We start from the raw sequence: 17,593 nt of genomic DNA on the forward strand, positions 1-17,593 counted from the left end.
TTTTTTTTGTTTTTATATATAAATTTAAATTTACATAGAACAACGTAATTAATTAAAATTGAAGTGGACTTAGGGCCAAAATATTTGGGTACTCAGCCCACTTACTTGTTTTGTATTCCATTAGCAAAGTAATTTGTTGTTATTTCAAGCCCATTTTGTATGCAAATATCTGTACTCCTTTTACAGAAGTTGGTTCGTTACTCTTTCTTGAAGAATCCATGTTTGAAGAAAATTCTCCTTCCTCAAAACCTGAAAACACTAAAAACTTACTCACTCTCATTTCAGAGGAAATCAAATTTATTTTATATACAAACATGACGTATCTGTTTTTCAGTGATACTGCATGTAGACATTTGTCTCAGATGATATTTGCTATAGTTTTCTTTCACACTTCAGAATATTTTCTAGCTATCTTCTTTCATGGAAAGTTCAACGTTCCTCTTAGCTGTATGTGTTTTTTTTCCTCTGTCTCTTTCTTAAATATAAGCATATTGTTAGTTTTTGAGCTATTGTTATGTTTGCAGCTCTTCTTATCAGTAAAGAATATATCTTTGCAATGGGGTGTTCAGTTTTGGAATACTGTTTTTTTTCCTCTGTCTCTTTCTTAAATATAACCATATTGTTAGTTTTTGAGCTATTGTTATGTTTGCAGCTCTTCTTATCAGTAAAGAATATATCTTGGCAATGGGGTGTTCAGTTTTGGAATACTTGGTTGAGATTTATATGTTCCCTCAAATGAAGGAACATTGGTGGATTAGTAATGTTGGTCTTGTTTTGGTAATGATTGGGGAAGTTGTAAGGAAAATGGCTATTATAACTGCTGGGCGTTCTTTTACTCACCTTATAAGGACTCGTCGCGACGAACGTCACCAGTTGATTACTCATGGAATTTATAGGTATGTTTCAATTGCTTTTTGAAATTCTAATTGAAATTCAATGTCACTGTGACACTGTGGACATGTATTGACATCATTGCCTAGCCGTTATCCAATCATGCCCATGAGACTAAGGAGATGTGGGGATTATGTTAGGTATCTGTTTGTTGTTTTTCTTAAAATGTTTCATCGGCGTACTTCTAGTTTGGTATTGGTCATATTCTATGTAAGCTCCTTATTGTTGGATATGTGGGAAAGGAGAGACATAACTATTGGAGGACAAGGGATAATGCAATTCAATTGCATTGAAGATCAAAAGTTTAGAATATAAATTATACATCCATATCGAGTTTATTAAGCATGTTTCAGGATTTCTTACATGGTAGAGAGACATATTTTGGATGATTGTGTGCGAGTGGGTCTCAGATCTGTATTAGCAAGTAATCTTATGCTTGTCATTGAATTCCTTACCTTAAATTACCTCCTTTTCTCTTCAATTCCTCTCCCCTCTTCAATTCCCTTCTCAATTTCCTCCTCTTCTCTTCACTTCCTCCTCAAACAAAAGTTCCTTCTTCTCCGATCATCTTCCTCAAATTCATGGTCAGTTTACACCGTGAACGGTAATCTAGTATTCATCAGTCCTATATGCTAGAAAATATTTATTCTTGTATCTCTAGTGGAAGAATCGTCTGGCTTGCGAAGGAGGCTTGGGAGTTGGGATAGTATACTTCATGATAAACTGAACCTTATCAAAGGTTTGATTATGGGAATACGTAGATCAATTATTTATGTTGCTCAAATGGTTTTAGTCATATTGTCTTATTTGATTATTCTCCTCCAGTTTTTTTTTTTGTATAAGATGCATGAACAACTTGTCGTGACTTTTAGTGTTCTCAGCAGAATTATCCGTCATCCAGGGTACTGTGGGTTTTTCATCTGGGCAACAGGTATTCAAATAATGATCTTGAATCCCTTATGCACAGTGGCTTTTATACTGGTTCTTTGGCGCTTCTTCTCTGGACGAATACTGTATCCTTTTCTCAGCACTTGCAAAGATTGAGATAAGCTTAATAATTTCCTTCAAAATTGTTTCTTATTGTTTTACAAGCACTGGTAATCCGCTTTCCAGTTGAATCTATTGTTTTGCTTTCACCTCTTCTTTTCTTGACACACCCTTGCTCTTAGAAGACTTGAATTCCTGATTATTTTCTATTAAAATTCAAAACTCAGCATAGACTTTGTAATGAACTTCTATTTACAGTAACTTAAGGGAGCCTTTCTGGTATGCCTAATGTACTAATCAGTTGGCTTCTTCACTAGTCTTTCCATCTTATGTTACACAAATACGTATTACAACTCTACTCTATAACTGACTTGCACAGAAACTACATTCCAGGAGATGCCATTATGTGCTACAAAAGCTTACATCAGAACAGGTTTTGTTACTTAATAACCTACTCTGTAAACATGGTGTACATTTATCTTTGCCAGCCAATTAGTCTAATGAAAGAAAGGCTGGTCTTTTTATATATTCGGGAATCGTTGATTAGTCTAGCACTCTAGCATTAGCATAGCCTGAATATCTCTTTGTAGGAAAATTGTGTGCTACACTGGGATTCTTAAGGTTGTCTATAACATTATTCTGTAACAATTTTTTCTTTGAGCAATTTCATAGAAATACATTCTTTTGAGTTTCCTAATCTTTGAAAAAAATAGATATGAAGAGTATTTCCTGAAGCAGTTCTTTGGATCCCAATATGAGGAGTATGCACAACAGGTTCCGTCTGGTGTGCCATTTGTAAAGTGAAGGCTCGAGAGCATGGGAAACTTTTGGCCAATTTTGCGTCTCGTCTGCGTCTTCTGGCTGTTCATTCAGATTCTACTGTTGCTCCTTAGATCTGAGTTCTGATCATAATAATTGATTTAAAAGCCGCTCACCATGCCGTTAGATTGAAATGTTTCTTGGTTTTCTAAATTTATTGTCAAGACGGTTCAGATATACTGTAGCTGCAGAATATAGATTGGCATGATGATGGTGTCTAGCTGCAGGAAGCTTCAGTTTGGTACCATATGGAATTCATTTATTGAAGAAATCCTTACTGAATGGATCTGTGAAGGTATATCGGATTTGGAAGTTTGCAACCTCAACTTTTGTACCATAAATTGAGAATTCATTGTTTTTTTTTCGACAGTGTCTTATAGCGTAAATATTCCAAAATTCCATTCAAATGCATCTATGTTGAACTAACTGATTCCTAGAAACGATGTTGTGATTGTGCCAGTGGGGTTACAGATGTTTTTAGTTATGGCTGTACTGAAGAAGCTCTTATGATAATTGGACACTCTTCTCTTCATTATATTTTCTTGTTTTCCCTTTCTCGGTTGCAAATTTAACAAGATAAAAATCGCCTCTTTTTCTCTCTCACATAGGTGATTAATTGCTTTTAACAATAGTCAATGTTATGAATATGTTGAGCTTCTCCAATGATGATATCAAACTTGGTATCAAAACTAAAGCATCTTAAGATGAAAAACCCTTTCCAAGCATGCACCAAGAATCAAATTTCGGCAACCGCGGTAGAGAACTTGGTGTTGTTTGCTAGTTGCTACTTGAGTACAACTTTACAAGATATTTTTGTGGAAAATGTTCTTGTTTATTTGTTAGTGTATGTGTTGTTAGAGCATCTTTAGGAGAGATACCAAAAAAACACCAAACTAAAAAAACACCATACAACTTCAAGAGCAACATTAAATTTTCGACATATAGCCCACGGCTTTCTCAAAACCGCGCTAGTGAAGCCCATCTTAAAAGTCCAAGCCCATGTGGTTTTTCAAAAACCGCCCAATGTATCGTACATCAACTTTCTTTTTTATTTTCTTTCCCAATCTCTCGCGCGGTTTTCGCAAAACCGCATGATTGAAGCCCACTTAAGCCCAAGCCCATGCGGTGTTAGAAACACCGCGCGGTTTTGGAGAGAGTTTGATACAACACCAAACCTGGAACCAAATATTGGCCGATTTGGTGTTTTTTTGGTGTTTTGATCAACATATGATTCTCTTGAAGTTGAAAAAACACCGAATTATTGAAAATTTGGTGTTTGATACTAAGTTGGTATCACTCTTAAAGATGCTCTTATGTGAGATACTATCATAGCATAAAAATTCCAATAATTTGGTGTTTTTTTCATCTTTAGAGGACATGTTGATGAAAATTGAAAAAAATACAAAAAAACAAAAAATTTTCACTTTGGTGTTGTATCAAATTTGGTTTTTTTTACTTTGGTATTGTATCAAATTTCTCTCACACCGGCTTCAACCAGCGGGATTTTAAAGAGGAAAAAGAAAAAAACGCATGGGGGTTTTGAGAAAACGCTGTGAATTTCGGTTTATCCAAAACCGGATAATTTAATGTAATATTTGATGTTTCTCATAAGTTGGCTGGTATTTTCTTGGTTTGGTTCAAATATTTAGTGTTTTCATGGTTTCTCTCCTAAATATGCTCTTAGTTGTTACATAAAAACGAATACCATATAACCCTGAGTCCTGACGGCAGCAGCAGCCATAAAAAAAAATGAGCAGGTAAATAAAGGAACAAACAAACTCTCAAAACTCCGTCGCCATCCATATTAACATGACTCTTTTTCTTTTTGCAGACGGTTAAGAGCATTCAAACGTTGGATGAACTCACAGAATATCGAATATGCCAAAAATATCGAAATAATAGACAAAGGCATTAACAATGGAATATCAATAAAAGCAAATGCTGATTTAAAACAAGGTGATATTGTAGCAAAGATACCGAAAAATGCTTGTCTAACTATCAAAACAACTGCATGTAGTGAAATGATTCAAGACGCTGGATTAGCTGGCTCGCTTGGGCTTGCTGTTGCGTTAATGTATGAGAAAAGTATAGGTGAATGTTCGTTATGGGCTGGGTATTTGCAGTTATTGCCTGAGAGAGAATGTGGTGTGCCTTTGGTTTGGACTTTGGATGAAGTTGATCAGTTTTTGACTGGGACTGAACTTCATAAGGTAATGGAATTGGACTTTTTGTGGACTTGTTTGATGAAATGCATCAAAGAAAGTATATTCTTTTTTACTATATATATATGAGCATGTCTTCAGTGCGCGAGATGTATAGTGCGCAGGTAATGTGGGCCTTTGGATCAGTACTTTTGCCATGCAATACACACGCACCCCTTGGTATGAGTGGCCCAGATTTGATAGCATACCATACGACCTGCGCACCATAGATTTAGCCTATATATGTTTAATCTACATGTATTAACTCTTGTTTTGTGTTTGTATTGAAAAAAAAAATTATGCCAACCCGACATTTAACTATATGCATGAGAGAGTCTCTGTTTTGACTCAACTAACCATCAGATGAGCATTATTTTTTGTTACACTCTTGAACTTTATAGTTAATGTGATATGAGATTCCGCGCTACTTTGCCTAGGGAGAAGGTGGTGTACCATCAAGGCACTACTTTGCTTATGGCTGCGCATTTATGATGAGTTCCGGACGATACCTTTTGAGAGTTATGTCTGTAGATGGGAGTTCATTATGCTATGAGGACTCCTATAGAGATTTTTCGTTTTGTTTCTTTTTCTCTGGTTTTTTCCCCCTTTGGTTCTTTTCACCGTTCTTGTTTGTACGCATAAGGATATCTCATCCTTTTTTTTTATTTTAATATATACACCTTTACCGAGCAAAAAAAAAAAAAAAAAAAAATGATATGAGATTCCGCATTTTAAGGAACGGAGGATGTTATAGGTTGTGCAACAAGTTTAACAAACCCAGTAAGCATATGTGATTAAATTGTGTCCACGTGTTTGAAATGCACCAACCATGGTGTTTAGCATGAGTGCATGACCAAGTCCTAAAAAATTAGAATATCCTAGTTATTTAATAGGTAAATAGTAATTAGTAACTTCATGAAGAATGCAAGTCTTAATTATGTTTTATGGCAGCTTGTATTTACTCATCATATATCGCATTATCATACGCTGTTGTTTGGTAAAAAAAAAACAATAGAAAAAAAATCATCCGCATCCATTGATATATTTTTAGGCAGGCAGTTAAAGATGACAAGTCTCTTGTCTATGAGGACTGGAAGGAGAACATTTTACCCCTTATAGCTTCTGGACCATTAGAGCTTGATCCAATGGCTTTTGGTGCTGAACAATACTTTGCTGCAAAAAGTCTTGTCTCCTCTAGGTCCTTCGAGATAGATGACTATCATGGATTCGGGATGGTTCCTTTAGCTGATCTGTAAGTAGTGCCTCCTATTCTCTGATTTTATAATTTGCAGAACAACTTTAAAATTCATTTCAATTAATTATTTAGAAGATTCACACATCGTAGTCCAGCTGATTTTGATACATCATTCTACGTACTGTTTTATAGTCAGCTTGGGAATCGCAGTCCAGCTGATTTTGATTTTGAATTTCATCTGTTATTCTTTCAAGAATACTACAACATTCATTTGTATGATGATGTACCATGTAACTTACAATTGACTTAACAATACAAATGATGATATTCCCATTAACCATAATCTGTTTGGTCTCATTGAACAAGAGTATGTCACACCTAGAGATGCATAGAACCTAAAAGATGGAGGAGCAAAAACTCTTACAATTTGGCCAGATAATTAGTCATATGGTGTGCAGTTAAAGGCGCAGGTGGTGGCTAGGGGCTAGGCACAGACCTAGGCTCTCTTAAATGCGAGCCTTGGCACGCTTTTAACTGCATATATCATGTCTCCTTGGATGAGGCTGATTTTTAATTTTTCTTTTTTGACATAATTCCGAATGAAGGAATAAAGGAATTGTCAGTTTGTTAACCGTCTTTAGCACCTTAGGTTTTCATATTTCTTATGTGCTAATATTTCTTTTTATGTGCTAATATTCTGAATTAGGCTTTTCATATTTACAGTTTTAATCACAAGACTGGGGCGGAAAATGTTCACTTTACTTCTGTATCTTCTCCCCTTTCCAACACTGACAATGATAGTGATGCTGAGGACAATGAGTATATAAACAACCATCACTATGAATCTACTGAACATCTAAGTACATGTAAGAATGGTTCTCCGGCAGCTCTTGGTGGAAAAAATATTTCGGAAAGTAATGATATAGAATTGTCTTCAAATTCAGAAGAAGATTCTGATCATCTGGAAATGATAATTGTGAAAGATGTTAAAGCTGGAGATGAGGTTAGTTGTTACCAAATAGCCCAAAATATTATCGTTTATTGCTTTCAAGTGTTCGCTTCAAGTGACAGTTCCAATTAAAAAGTAGTAACGTTGGTATTCCTGTTTGTGATGATAACGCCTGAAACTCATCTCCCTTTTTGAAGTGTCGTTCTATATCTTATAAAATAAATATATTCTTACTAAGTTTCTTTGTTTTCCAGGTCTTCAATACATATGGCTCCATGGGAAATGCTGCACTGCTTCACAGATACGGATTCACAGAGCTTGATAATCCTTTCGACATTATAAATATTGAGCTAAACATGGTACTTGAGTGGAGTTCGTCATTGTTTTCCAGTCGATACAGTAGAGCTAGGCTATCAATGTGGAGGAGAATAGGTTATTGCGGTTGTGTCAGCCAGAATTCGGAGTACTTTGAAATCTCATCGGATGGGGAACCTCAATACGAGCTGCTAATTCTACTCTACATCATATTCTTAACTGATGAAGTATATGACAAGCTGAATCAGACAGTGCCTTCCACTGGGAACCTCGACAAAGACGTAGGCATTCTTTTGTTGCACAAAAACACGAAGAGAATTCCACTGGAAATCCCTGACATGGCCAAGAATTATTTGCTAACAGATAATGTATGTGGTGCACTTGTATCGCTTGCAGATATTCGGGAGTCTTTTTACAGATTGAATTCATTAAGGGATGATATCCAGTCTCTGAGTAGTTGTTGTGTGCGAGACAGAAAGTTATATCATTCTATGGTTTTGCGTGTGAAAGAGAGGAAAATACTCAATAATCTAAGGGCCTATGCATCCTCGAGATCGCATAAGTATAAGAAGAGAGCAGTTCTGAGGAAGAATCGAAGATAGCTCGAATTGCACCTTTTGGGAGAAATGACCAGGTTTTGATATTCAACCTCTGCTGGAGAACATGGCTCATGGTGGGGGTAGCTTTACTTTACAGTTTACACCAAATAAATCTTTCACACTGAGGTTTCGTCCAGGATATAGAATGTCATTGGACGAATGTACAAGCTAATGCACATGGTGTCTTCTATGCTGAGAATATTTTAATGTCATATTTTATGCTGGGACTGCAGTGCATACATTGGGTACACAGATTCTGCAATTCTTGAATCCTTGATTGTTGGAAGAAAGATCATTTCAAAGTGTTCGTGTTTTTGGTTTGCTAAGGACGGTTTGTCATATGAAATTATGAATTAGGAGTAGTTTGCAATGGAAAATAGGAAATCGCTGGACTTTGGTGTTGAAATATTAAACATTACGCCATCCTGGCAGCACCAGAAGTGTTGTAACTGACCAGCTGATTTCAGGACCTTCGAATTATCAGATGGAATGACTTCATCTTTGTTGAAAAAATAATCTTATCAGTTTTTGATTGATGTGGTATGCAATTGAAGAACGATTTCAAATTTTGATGGTCCTGGGATCAGCTGATAAGTGAATAAAATTGACAGAAGGTCCATTCAGAAGAAAATATGTGGATGCGATTATCTCCTTATCCATTATATTCTTCAAATTTTGGTTATAATGAAAGCTCTAGCACGCACAAACACACACACAGCGAATAGTTCAATACAACGTTCTCTTCATCCATTATATTTTTCTTTGCCACTTCTATATAGAATGGCCATGGTCTCCCTCTGTGGAGCTTCAGTAAGACATTCAACGTTAGTGTTCCGTTCCTGTTCCTGTTCCCAACCTGATGAATTCAAAGTTCAACGGGCTAAAGCTAATGCTACTTTTGTAGCTTTTGCATCCAAGTCCGGTGGTTTGCCATTCAATCCTGTATGTAGGCTCGGTTCAAGTCTTTAACAATTACAATCATCATTTTCATCCACCCTTTATGAGCCTTACTTTCTGTTATACTACAATCGTAATTAAACTTGTTATGATTTCATTGCATATGGTTATAAGCATATGGCTTTTATATATGTATCGTGATCAAAATTGCAGCTCGCAAAGAAATGCCAGAAGTGCAGTGGCCTAGGTGGTATAGAGTGCCCAGGGTGCAAGGTACACACTACATGCTGTTTACATGAATCCATTTGTAGGGAATGATTCTCTGGGTTCAGATTACAAATTGTGTGCTAAGTAAAGAAGAAAAAAAAAAACTCTCAAACTTTGGAGAAACCGCTTACTCATCTACTAAGTACTGAAGTTATCTGAGAGGAAGGAAACAAAGAAATTTGTTCCAACCTTCAAATTTTATTTTAGATTTGGGATAGGGGACATACTGGTTCATGACGTGCATTTTTAAATTTTCATGCAACATTTGGAACCTTAAGACACTAGGCATTGCCTATTTCTTTACTTCCAGAGTCTAGACATTCTACAATACGTTTTTAGCTTGAGAGTGATAATTGTGATGAAGTATTTTATAACACATATTTTTTCATTTTTCTCAGGGAACGGGAAGGAATAAGAAGAATGGGAACATTTTCGAAAGATGGAAGTAGGTTTATCTCTTTAATCAAGATATGGTTTAAACTCTCATTGTGGGTTAATTTGAGAAGGTTTTAGATTTCAAGATCAAAATTCAGGTTGTCCAGTAACTTCATTGTCTCTATTCAAAGTTTAAGTGAGACTTATATTATAGTTATACCAAAAAAAACAAGCATGGCTAAACTTAATCTGATATGATTTTTTTACGACCTATATATATAATAGAATAGAGATTCCGGAAATAAGTGGTGATTTCATACAAATGATACAATATTTTTATTTTTATTTGATATATTCGGTGAATGTTAATATGTTATAGGTGTTATGATTGCCAAGGATTTGGAATGAAGAGCTGCCCGGAATGTGGTAAGGGTGGATTGACACCGGAACAAAGAGGGGAAAGATAAATATGAGTCAGAATTTCAGATGAAGACTTGATTAAAGTCTGTAATTTTGTATCATGTATATAGGGGTATATATATATATATTCTGATTCGTGATTGAAATCAAATAAAAAAATATCCACTATATACTTGATAGTTGATACAAGCATATAGAGCAAGACGAAAACAATATCATTTTATTCGTTAGTTCTTTCTGATACACGATAGATGCTAGATAGTGCACATTTTTTTATTCTGTAGGACATTCATAGCTACAAACACATTGGTCAGGTACTCCAAATATGGGTTTTATATCTTTTTCGCAAGATGCTACACCCTCGTACTGGCTTGAGCATTCTTTTTGACATTCAAGGAGCTCGCAACCAAATGGTCTGTCCCATGAAATAAGGCATTGCTTCGCCGTAGCTGCACAAATCATGTCCAGGTGATTTTTCAAGAATATATATACGTAGGAGATAAGAATTTGTTGGAAATAAATTACATCAAACAAAAGTTAGCTATGAACAGACATATATATATACAAGAACAAAGAAGGTAGCTTAAAAAGACAAAACAAAATAAAAGTTTCTGAAAGAAGAATAGAAACCTGGATATGCAATAAGAAAGAGGACGAAGAAGTGAATGAAGAAAGAAAACTTAGCCATATCTCTTCTCCAATTTAAACAATTTATAATTTTATACATAGGCATGTACTTATTTATACATAGGCAACCTCAAATTAAGGTTTTTTTGCGTTTTTGGTAACTGGTAAGATTGCCTATGTATTATTTAATGCCAAATCTTTTTGCTGGAGAACTTATAAAATGTTTAGGTTGTCTGTTAAGGTATGGATTTAAAGCCTATAAGATCTCAAAAAAAAAAATCAGGAAAAATAATCTGTCAACCTGTAGTATTGAACTAACGGTTTGGGATTGATAACACATTAACACTATGCAGGTGCCGACTAGCAAAATCGGTAAAATCTTTGGGTGATGATATCAGAGGTTTGGGGATCGAACCCCGCCAGTATCAAAGAGTTACTGATCTCATTTAAAACAGGCTTACCAATCAAAAAAAAAAAAAAAAACATTAACACTAACGGTGTAACTGGTTTGATGTACACCACGGACATGATGATCAAAGAGTCAAGACATCCAAGCGCCATCTATCACTTGTTTTTTTAAACACAGACAGATGTACTGCGTAGTTTAATGTGTGAGGATGTACGTAGGAAGATTGGAGGCCATTAAAATTTAAATTATTAAGCCAATTAACGAGAACTGATTTGGATTTTGGAGAGACAACGTCAACACTTCTTCCTCTCTAAGTTATTGCAGACATCTTTGTTTCTTATGCTCTTTACGGTGCAAATTTGGATTTATATTTAGACACTGATTGCATAACATACAGTCCTCGCAGCCAGTATTGTCACTCTTGTGATACGCTGAGCAAAATGATCAGAATGGAGTATAATATTATCCCGTGATTGGTTTTCGTTATAATGCTACACTTTGTGATATGTTGAGTGAATTTCAAACTCTATCTCATAGCATCTTTAGGATAGAAACAAAAAAACCTCAAAATTTTGAACCAAACCAAACACCAGACCAAAAAAACACCAATCAATTTCAGGAGCAACATCAAATATTCGACATCAAATGACGCGGTTTTGGATAAACCGTGCCATATAGTCTACGCGGCTTTCTCAAAGCTGCGTCATTGAAACCCATCTTAAAAGCCCAAGCCTATGTGGTTTTCCAAAACCGCAATGTATTTTTTTTTTTTTTTCTCTTCCCAAATCTCTCGTGCGATTTTTACAAAACGGCATGATTGAAGCCCACACTCTAGCCCAAGCCCATGCTGCAGGTGTTAGAAAAACTGCGCGGTTTACTGCATGAGAGATTTGATATAACACCAAAGTTGGAACCAAATTTTGGCCGATTTGGTGTTTGGTTTGGTATTTTTTTGTGTTTTCATCAACATATGACTCTCCTGAAAATGAAAAAACACCAAATTTTTAGAAAAATTGTTTGATATTAGGAAAATATCTTTCCTAAATATGCTCTTAGAGATCCAGTCTTTGGATCTGCATTGCCTCAAACAGCTCAATTGCTCAAGCTAGCAATCGAAAATGTCTACTGTATTACAATTTTCAATCCAAACCAAACCCATCTCTTTACAGCCCAGGCCCACTGATACCCAACTACCATTTCTACACTTGGAATATTCCAAATTTTGGAAGGTTTAAACTGCGACCAATGGGCTGACTTTGTCGATCGTCTAACGACCACTATAAATAGAGAAGAAAGGGAAAAATGTAGTCACAAAATTTAAAGTGTGAAAATGATCAGAAATGGATTAGGTGGAATGCAACAAAGAGGGCGTTGTTTGTGGACATCATCTAACAATAAGAAGTTTGAGAGAGGTATCAGTTTTCAGACAAGATCTCTCCCTATATCCGATGCATTCGCCGTACTTGGTCTGACTCCCTTTGCTTCTAAATCTGACGTCAAACATGCTTACAAACGATTGGCTCTTAAGGTAAACATTTTAGCTACCACCTCCAAACATTTTTCATTTGTTGTATCAAGAATCATGCATGGTTTTTTTTAACAGTTTCATCCCGATGTGATTAAAGAAGATAACGTTAATGAAAAGCAAAAGACATTCAAAGAAATCAAATCAGCTTATGAGGTAAATTTTCTATTACACTTCTTTTGTTCATGTTGAACAATTGAAGTACCACAGTACCACATGAACGCGCGCACTCATTACACGATATATATAGATATATATATATATATATATATTAGTAATGTTTCTCACATATCACACATACACTCATTTTTCTGTCGTGCAAATAATCAGAGCTTAATGGAGAAATTTGAAGTAGAAGAAGAATTGCTGACAACAGATGGGTATGATGAATACGATGAATGGGACGAGTGGATGGGATTCGAAGGAGGGATTCCTGTGATATTCAATACTTCATAATTTCTCGTTTAAGTGTCAATTGTATTAATTGCTAACTAATGTGGCATATACCATGGCTAAATTCTTATAAAGTAATTCTGTAAACATTCTAAGTGACTGAGACATTTGACAATGCAAAAGAAATGTTACATCAAACTACAATGTTGATATAGTTCGAGCAAAGAAAAGGTGGTCGGAGTATGAAGAGCTGGTGTTTACTTCGAAACTATAGAACTTCATCAAAACTGTTTTCTCCATCAGTTAATTACTTGAATCGTCAACAAAGGAAGAGGAACAATATAAATGTTCCTTCAGGAACTAATCAGCCTGTCAATAAAGCAGCAGCCACGCTACGTAGTATTGCTCACCTCCAGTTTTCTAGTAGACTAGTACGATAATTATAAACCGTCCTCGTTTTGTTGGACAATTTTGAATTGTTATTAAGTAACAACCATATATCATGAGTTTCCCATCACATCATTTCTTCCTCTCCGGTGGTGTGATGGTTAAGATCGTATAGCAACGAGGAACTTCACTTATACAACTTCGTGCTTGACTTTTGAAATTGGAGGAAGGGATGATCAAATTTGAATGATGAGGTGCTGCTGGTTGGACCAGACCGTTAGATGCATTATTTAGGTGGGTTTCGATAGAAAAGTTTAGGAACTCAAGTGGCTCAGCATAATACTGTCCAATTCTGGGGACACATCAGAGTAAATCTGCCTCAAGACTGCAATCAGCATGAAGAAAAAGTAGAGTAAAATAACAATGCAGTTCAAGCAAAAGACATCGCAAAAGAGTAATTGAGCTCCCTGCCATTCACTTAGTTACTAAACCCTATGCCCTTAGGGTACAAATGCTTCACTATCAAAAAAAAAGTTACTACACACTGAGAACATTTCTGCCAGTCAAGTGATTTGAGGATTCAATGTAATTCAATTATACCAGTGTACCACCAACAGCAACTAAACCACAAATGACAATTTAATGCAGAATAAAGTAATGGCTAAAAATGTTGACAAAATATTGATCGTCTGAAAAGAAAAAGATCATTCTCTATGCTGACATACACAAGTCTCTACAATGAGCTCAAACACTGACAGTATCTGATTACCATGTCTCCCATTCATTCATAAAGTTATTCCACATTGATCCAGCAATTGAGTTACGTAGCAAATATGCAGTCTGATCTTGCATCATAGAAGTGCATTGTGCCTCAGGTTGATCATCAAGATCATGCAGTTCTTCCAAAGCTTTACTCTGTCCGGCACAAAATAACCAATCATTTTTCTCTTCGCGTCTAATATGATTGTGTATGACACAAGCAGCTAAGACCAAATCCCTCTGGGTAGGAAATGCGTATGGAGGAGCCAGTTTGAGGATGGGAAATCTTGCCTTCAAAATGGCAAATGATTGCTGGATTGCAATTCTTAAAGAAGCATGCCGGTGGTTAAATAACTCCTGTGGATTTCTTGGTTGCTGGTTAGCACCTCTAAATTCATGTATGTGGTAACGAACTCCTTGAAATGGAGATACAAATCCTTCCATATTTGCGTACTCCCTATCAACGAGATAGTACTTACCTGAAATGACGAAATTATTTTACTTATGAAGAGGGCAATATTTTATCGATCATGTCTAAGTGGACACTAAAAGGAAGAATGAACTTTTAAATATCCTGTTGGGGGTGGGGAGGAAGAAGAAGGAGAACCTTCGGGGATCTGAGGAAAGTTCTGATCAGGATCATCGAGGACTGCTCTTAATACCCGTGAATCAGCAGCAGAGCCCTCCCATCCGGGATAAACAAATATAAACTGCAAGTCAAATGTGCAAGCTGCCAATACATTTTGGGATAGAAGACCCTTCCAGTTACGGAACCGAGGCTGATCTTTGGCAGGAATATGTGCAGGGATGTACATGCCATCGATTGCACCAATACAATCCTGAAACAGAACTCTGAAGTAAAAGGAATGAACAAAGAAAGAAGAACAAAACATATAGTCCTCAGAGATAAACCTTGAAATATGGATAAAGTCTTGTATTATCAAGGATTTCTGGTGGAGTTGTAGACTCTGGGGGTTGTAAGAGTTCTCGTGATAGTGACTTGATTGCCTTCAGTGTGTTGTTAAAATGTCGACTGATGGTTTCACCAGAGTGTTGATATCGCTCTTGCATGACCCGAGTGCGTTCATTGTGACCAATAATATTCAAGAATATTGCTACCTGCTCTTCTATCTTGACACCAGGAGTATCACGCAATAAATCTTTTTGTCGAAGAATGTGACATAACTTAAGAAAGACATGTTTATCCATCCGAAGCATGTCACGACATTCATCACTGTCACCATTTAGAACTTCATTTAGAAAATCGGATCTAGTCAGTGACAAAGTACGACAAGGCTGCTTACAAATCTGACTATAATAGTAATAGCCAGTAGCAGCAGCTACTAATTCCATCTCGTCCAGCTCCAAGTCAGACTCATTCATTTCACTTAATTCATCTGTAACAGTAAAATTACCACATAACACATACTTCCCAAATGCACAACTAAAGCCAACCACATACACAATATTGGGATGAGACAACTATCAAGTAAAACAGAAGACAAGCTATCATTTAATCAAGGAGCCAATATAAAAGTATTGTATTACAAACAACCATGAGACCCTAGAACACTGTGTGCTCAGGGCATTGAAATAGATTGAGCATTACACTTTCCCTGCAACCAAGTCAATCTTTTTTCAGCCTTGAGAGAGATGAATATCTCCCTTGCATTTGGGCTCTCAAAAAGATCCAATGCCGCAAAGTAAGTTCTTTGGTCAAGACCTTGCACTTGATCCAATACTTTAACACAATTGCTTATGGAAAACTGATGATTACCTCTCATCATTGCATTTGCTCTCAATTTGGAAGCAGCTGCTATCTCTAACATAGCATCAACTATAGCATCACTAGGCCCCTTTCGGTTTCTCTTCCTACGAGTTGAATTCAATGATGTTGTTGAACGGCGCTTATTGGAACCATTTGCTATATTAACATCCTCCTCCCCTGAGCTTGACGAAGCGTCGTCATGAGCACCAAGATTATGAGACATGGCCTGATTTCTAACTCTTCTTCCTTCAAAGTTCAAACAAAACAAACAACAGTCACCAGTTTTTTCAAACAAGGGTAAAATGGGTATAATGAATTACTATACTAGTAGAAAGGGCAACAAATTAGCATAAATAATAATATTATATTTACCTACCAGATTCTTTCTTCGGTTCAGAAACTGAAGAGGGAATTGGGAGTGTAGCTAGTTTTAGGTTAAGGGATTTTTGTTAAAGAATTTGACTGGCCCATTCCAATGGGCCCAACCATGTAGTTCACCACCATCAAAATCTCTTGGTATACATTCTTAAATGGCCACATGGCCACAATAAAGCACTATCTATACTTTTCTTATCAAAGTTCACTAATAGTTGTATTGATAATGATAATCTTGTTTTGTTTTGTTATATATTTGTTTTTTTGTGTTTTTTTTAAGTGAAAGTTTTATTGATAATGATAATGAGTTTTACAAATAATTAAGATAAGTGAGTGTTATATATATATAGTCTAGTACACGAGTCTACAACAATTCCACAAATTGTTAACTTTCTATAATATTATAAGTTTATATAATTCTACTATTAGGTACAGAAAACTATAAAAGATTAATTGAAAGTAAAAAATTTAACAAATTGTTAACTTTCTATAATATTATAAATTTATATAACCCTACTATTATGTAGAGAAAAATATAAAAGATTAACATTGAAAGTACAAATTTTAACAAATTGTTAACTTTCTATAATATTATAAATTTATATAACCCTACTATCATGCAGATAAAACTATCAAAGTTTAACATTGAAAATAAAAAAATTAACAAATTGTTAACTTTCTATAATATTATAAATTTATATAACCCTACTATCATGCAGAGAAAACTATCAAAGTTTAACATTGAAAATAAAAAATTTAACAAATTGTTAACTTTCTATAATATTATAAATTTATATAATCCTACTATCATGTAGAGAAAACTATACAAAATTAACATTGAAATTAAAAAATGACATTGTTTTGTTTTTGTTAAGTATAAATTTTATTGATAATAATAACAAGTTTTACAAATAATTATGACAAGTGTGCATACCAATGTAGCTATACCTAACCCGAACCTGACCCGTTTTCTACCCTAGTGAAGAGAGACTTGGGGACTAACCGTTGATTTCATTTCCCGCGTGTACAGTAAGTGACATCCAAGGTGGCTACAAAAAGCCCACGATTTTCTAAAGAATTTGCCCTGACTCATTGCGAATGGTTCAGACTCTAGAATCTAAAATTCTATAGCCTGGCCCGTGGAGGCTCGAGTCCAGCTTTAGGGTGCTCAATCTCAACTAGTGTGAGCTCAGATACTATGAGTTTAAGTGGCTCGTTGAGTATTTGCATAGCTCAACAAGCCTAGATTCGGATTGCTTTAAAATTTAAACTACTAGTTCTAGCTCAGCGAGCCAAAAACTCGATCAAATGCGTGTCAGCTTGATTTGTTTGTGTACAAGCTTGAATTCGAACACAATCATGACACAAATTGAGCAAAAAATTAATATAGAATTCTGACTACGACTGAAATAACATTAGGAGACAATCTAACGAC

General features: G+C 35.6%; 5 protein-coding genes and 1 long non-coding RNA gene across 8 annotated transcripts; 4 read left to right on the forward strand and 2 right to left on the reverse strand.

The window, feature by feature from the left end:
* Window positions 1–186: 186 nt before the first annotated feature.
* LOC147500904 (protein-S-isoprenylcysteine O-methyltransferase A-like) lies at window positions 187–3,229 on the forward strand. 2 transcript variants are annotated; one of them, XM_086605911.1, is made up of 4 exons: window positions 187–447; window positions 653–896; window positions 1,773–1,904; window positions 2,592–3,229. In XM_086605911.1, exons 1-4 carry the CDS (start codon window positions 219–221, stop codon window positions 2,680–2,682), a joined length of 696 nt encoding a protein of 231 aa, XP_086462037.1. In that variant the 5' UTR covers window positions 187–218; the 3' UTR covers window positions 2,683–3,229. The 2 variants fall into 2 exon arrangements, with proteins under 2 accessions (XP_086462037.1, XP_086462038.1); XM_086605912.1 differs by having other exon boundaries at window positions 188–447; window positions 1,776–1,904.
* Window positions 3,230–4,257: 1,028 nt separating this feature from the next.
* On the forward strand, window positions 4,258–8,265 carry LOC147500905 (SET domain-containing protein). The gene is made up of 5 exons (XM_086605916.1): window positions 4,258–4,454; window positions 4,529–4,907; window positions 5,954–6,150; window positions 6,817–7,096; window positions 7,297–8,265. The coding sequence occupies exons 1-5, from the start codon at window positions 4,447–4,449 to the stop codon at window positions 7,957–7,959; spliced, it is 1,527 nt and encodes a 508-aa protein (XP_086462042.1). The 5' UTR covers window positions 4,258–4,446; the 3' UTR covers window positions 7,960–8,265.
* Window positions 8,266–8,447: 182 nt separating this feature from the next.
* LOC147500906 (SSUH2-like protein) lies at window positions 8,448–10,085 on the forward strand. Its single transcript, XM_086605917.1, has 4 exons — window positions 8,448–8,898; window positions 9,067–9,126; window positions 9,519–9,565; window positions 9,875–10,085. The coding sequence occupies exons 1-4, from the start codon at window positions 8,641–8,643 to the stop codon at window positions 9,960–9,962; spliced, it is 453 nt and encodes a 150-aa protein (XP_086462043.1). The 5' UTR covers window positions 8,448–8,640; the 3' UTR covers window positions 9,963–10,085.
* A 163-nt stretch (window positions 10,086–10,248) lies between these two features.
* LOC147500907 (uncharacterized) lies at window positions 10,249–10,676 on the reverse strand. The gene is made up of 2 exons (XR_015221191.1): window positions 10,546–10,676; window positions 10,249–10,364 (listed from the first exon to the last, which is right to left on the reverse strand). It is a non-coding gene; the product is annotated as an uncharacterized LOC147500907 (long non-coding RNA).
* Window positions 10,677–12,166: 1,490 nt separating this feature from the next.
* On the forward strand, window positions 12,167–13,067 carry LOC147500908 (Chaperone DnaJ-domain superfamily protein). The gene is made up of 3 exons (XM_086605924.1): window positions 12,167–12,479; window positions 12,555–12,632; window positions 12,807–13,067. The coding sequence occupies exons 1-3, from the start codon at window positions 12,282–12,284 to the stop codon at window positions 12,930–12,932; spliced, it is 402 nt and encodes a 133-aa protein (XP_086462050.1). The 5' UTR covers window positions 12,167–12,281; the 3' UTR covers window positions 12,933–13,067.
* Window positions 13,068–13,877: 810 nt separating this feature from the next.
* LOC147500909 (uncharacterized) lies at window positions 13,878–16,353 on the reverse strand. Of its 2 annotated transcripts, none has more exons than XM_086605922.1 (5): window positions 16,160–16,353; window positions 15,793–16,029; window positions 14,928–15,412; window positions 14,623–14,854; window positions 13,878–14,494 (listed from the first exon to the last, which is right to left on the reverse strand). In XM_086605922.1, the coding sequence occupies exons 2-5, from the start codon at window positions 16,004–16,006 to the stop codon at window positions 14,022–14,024; spliced, it is 1,404 nt and encodes a 467-aa protein (XP_086462048.1). In that variant the 5' UTR covers window positions 16,007–16,029; window positions 16,160–16,353; the 3' UTR covers window positions 13,878–14,021. The 2 variants fall into 2 exon arrangements, with proteins under 2 accessions (XP_086462048.1, XP_086462049.1); XM_086605923.1 differs by having other exon boundaries at window positions 16,156–16,311.
* Between the last annotated feature and the right edge of the window lie 1,240 nt (window positions 16,354–17,593).

The sequence above is a fragment of the Coptis chinensis genome, chromosome 4, assembly GCF_015680905.1.
Source record: "Coptis chinensis isolate HL-2020 chromosome 4, ASM1568090v1, whole genome shotgun sequence".
Classification (NCBI taxonomy): Eukaryota; Viridiplantae; Streptophyta; class Magnoliopsida; order Ranunculales; family Ranunculaceae; genus Coptis; species Coptis chinensis.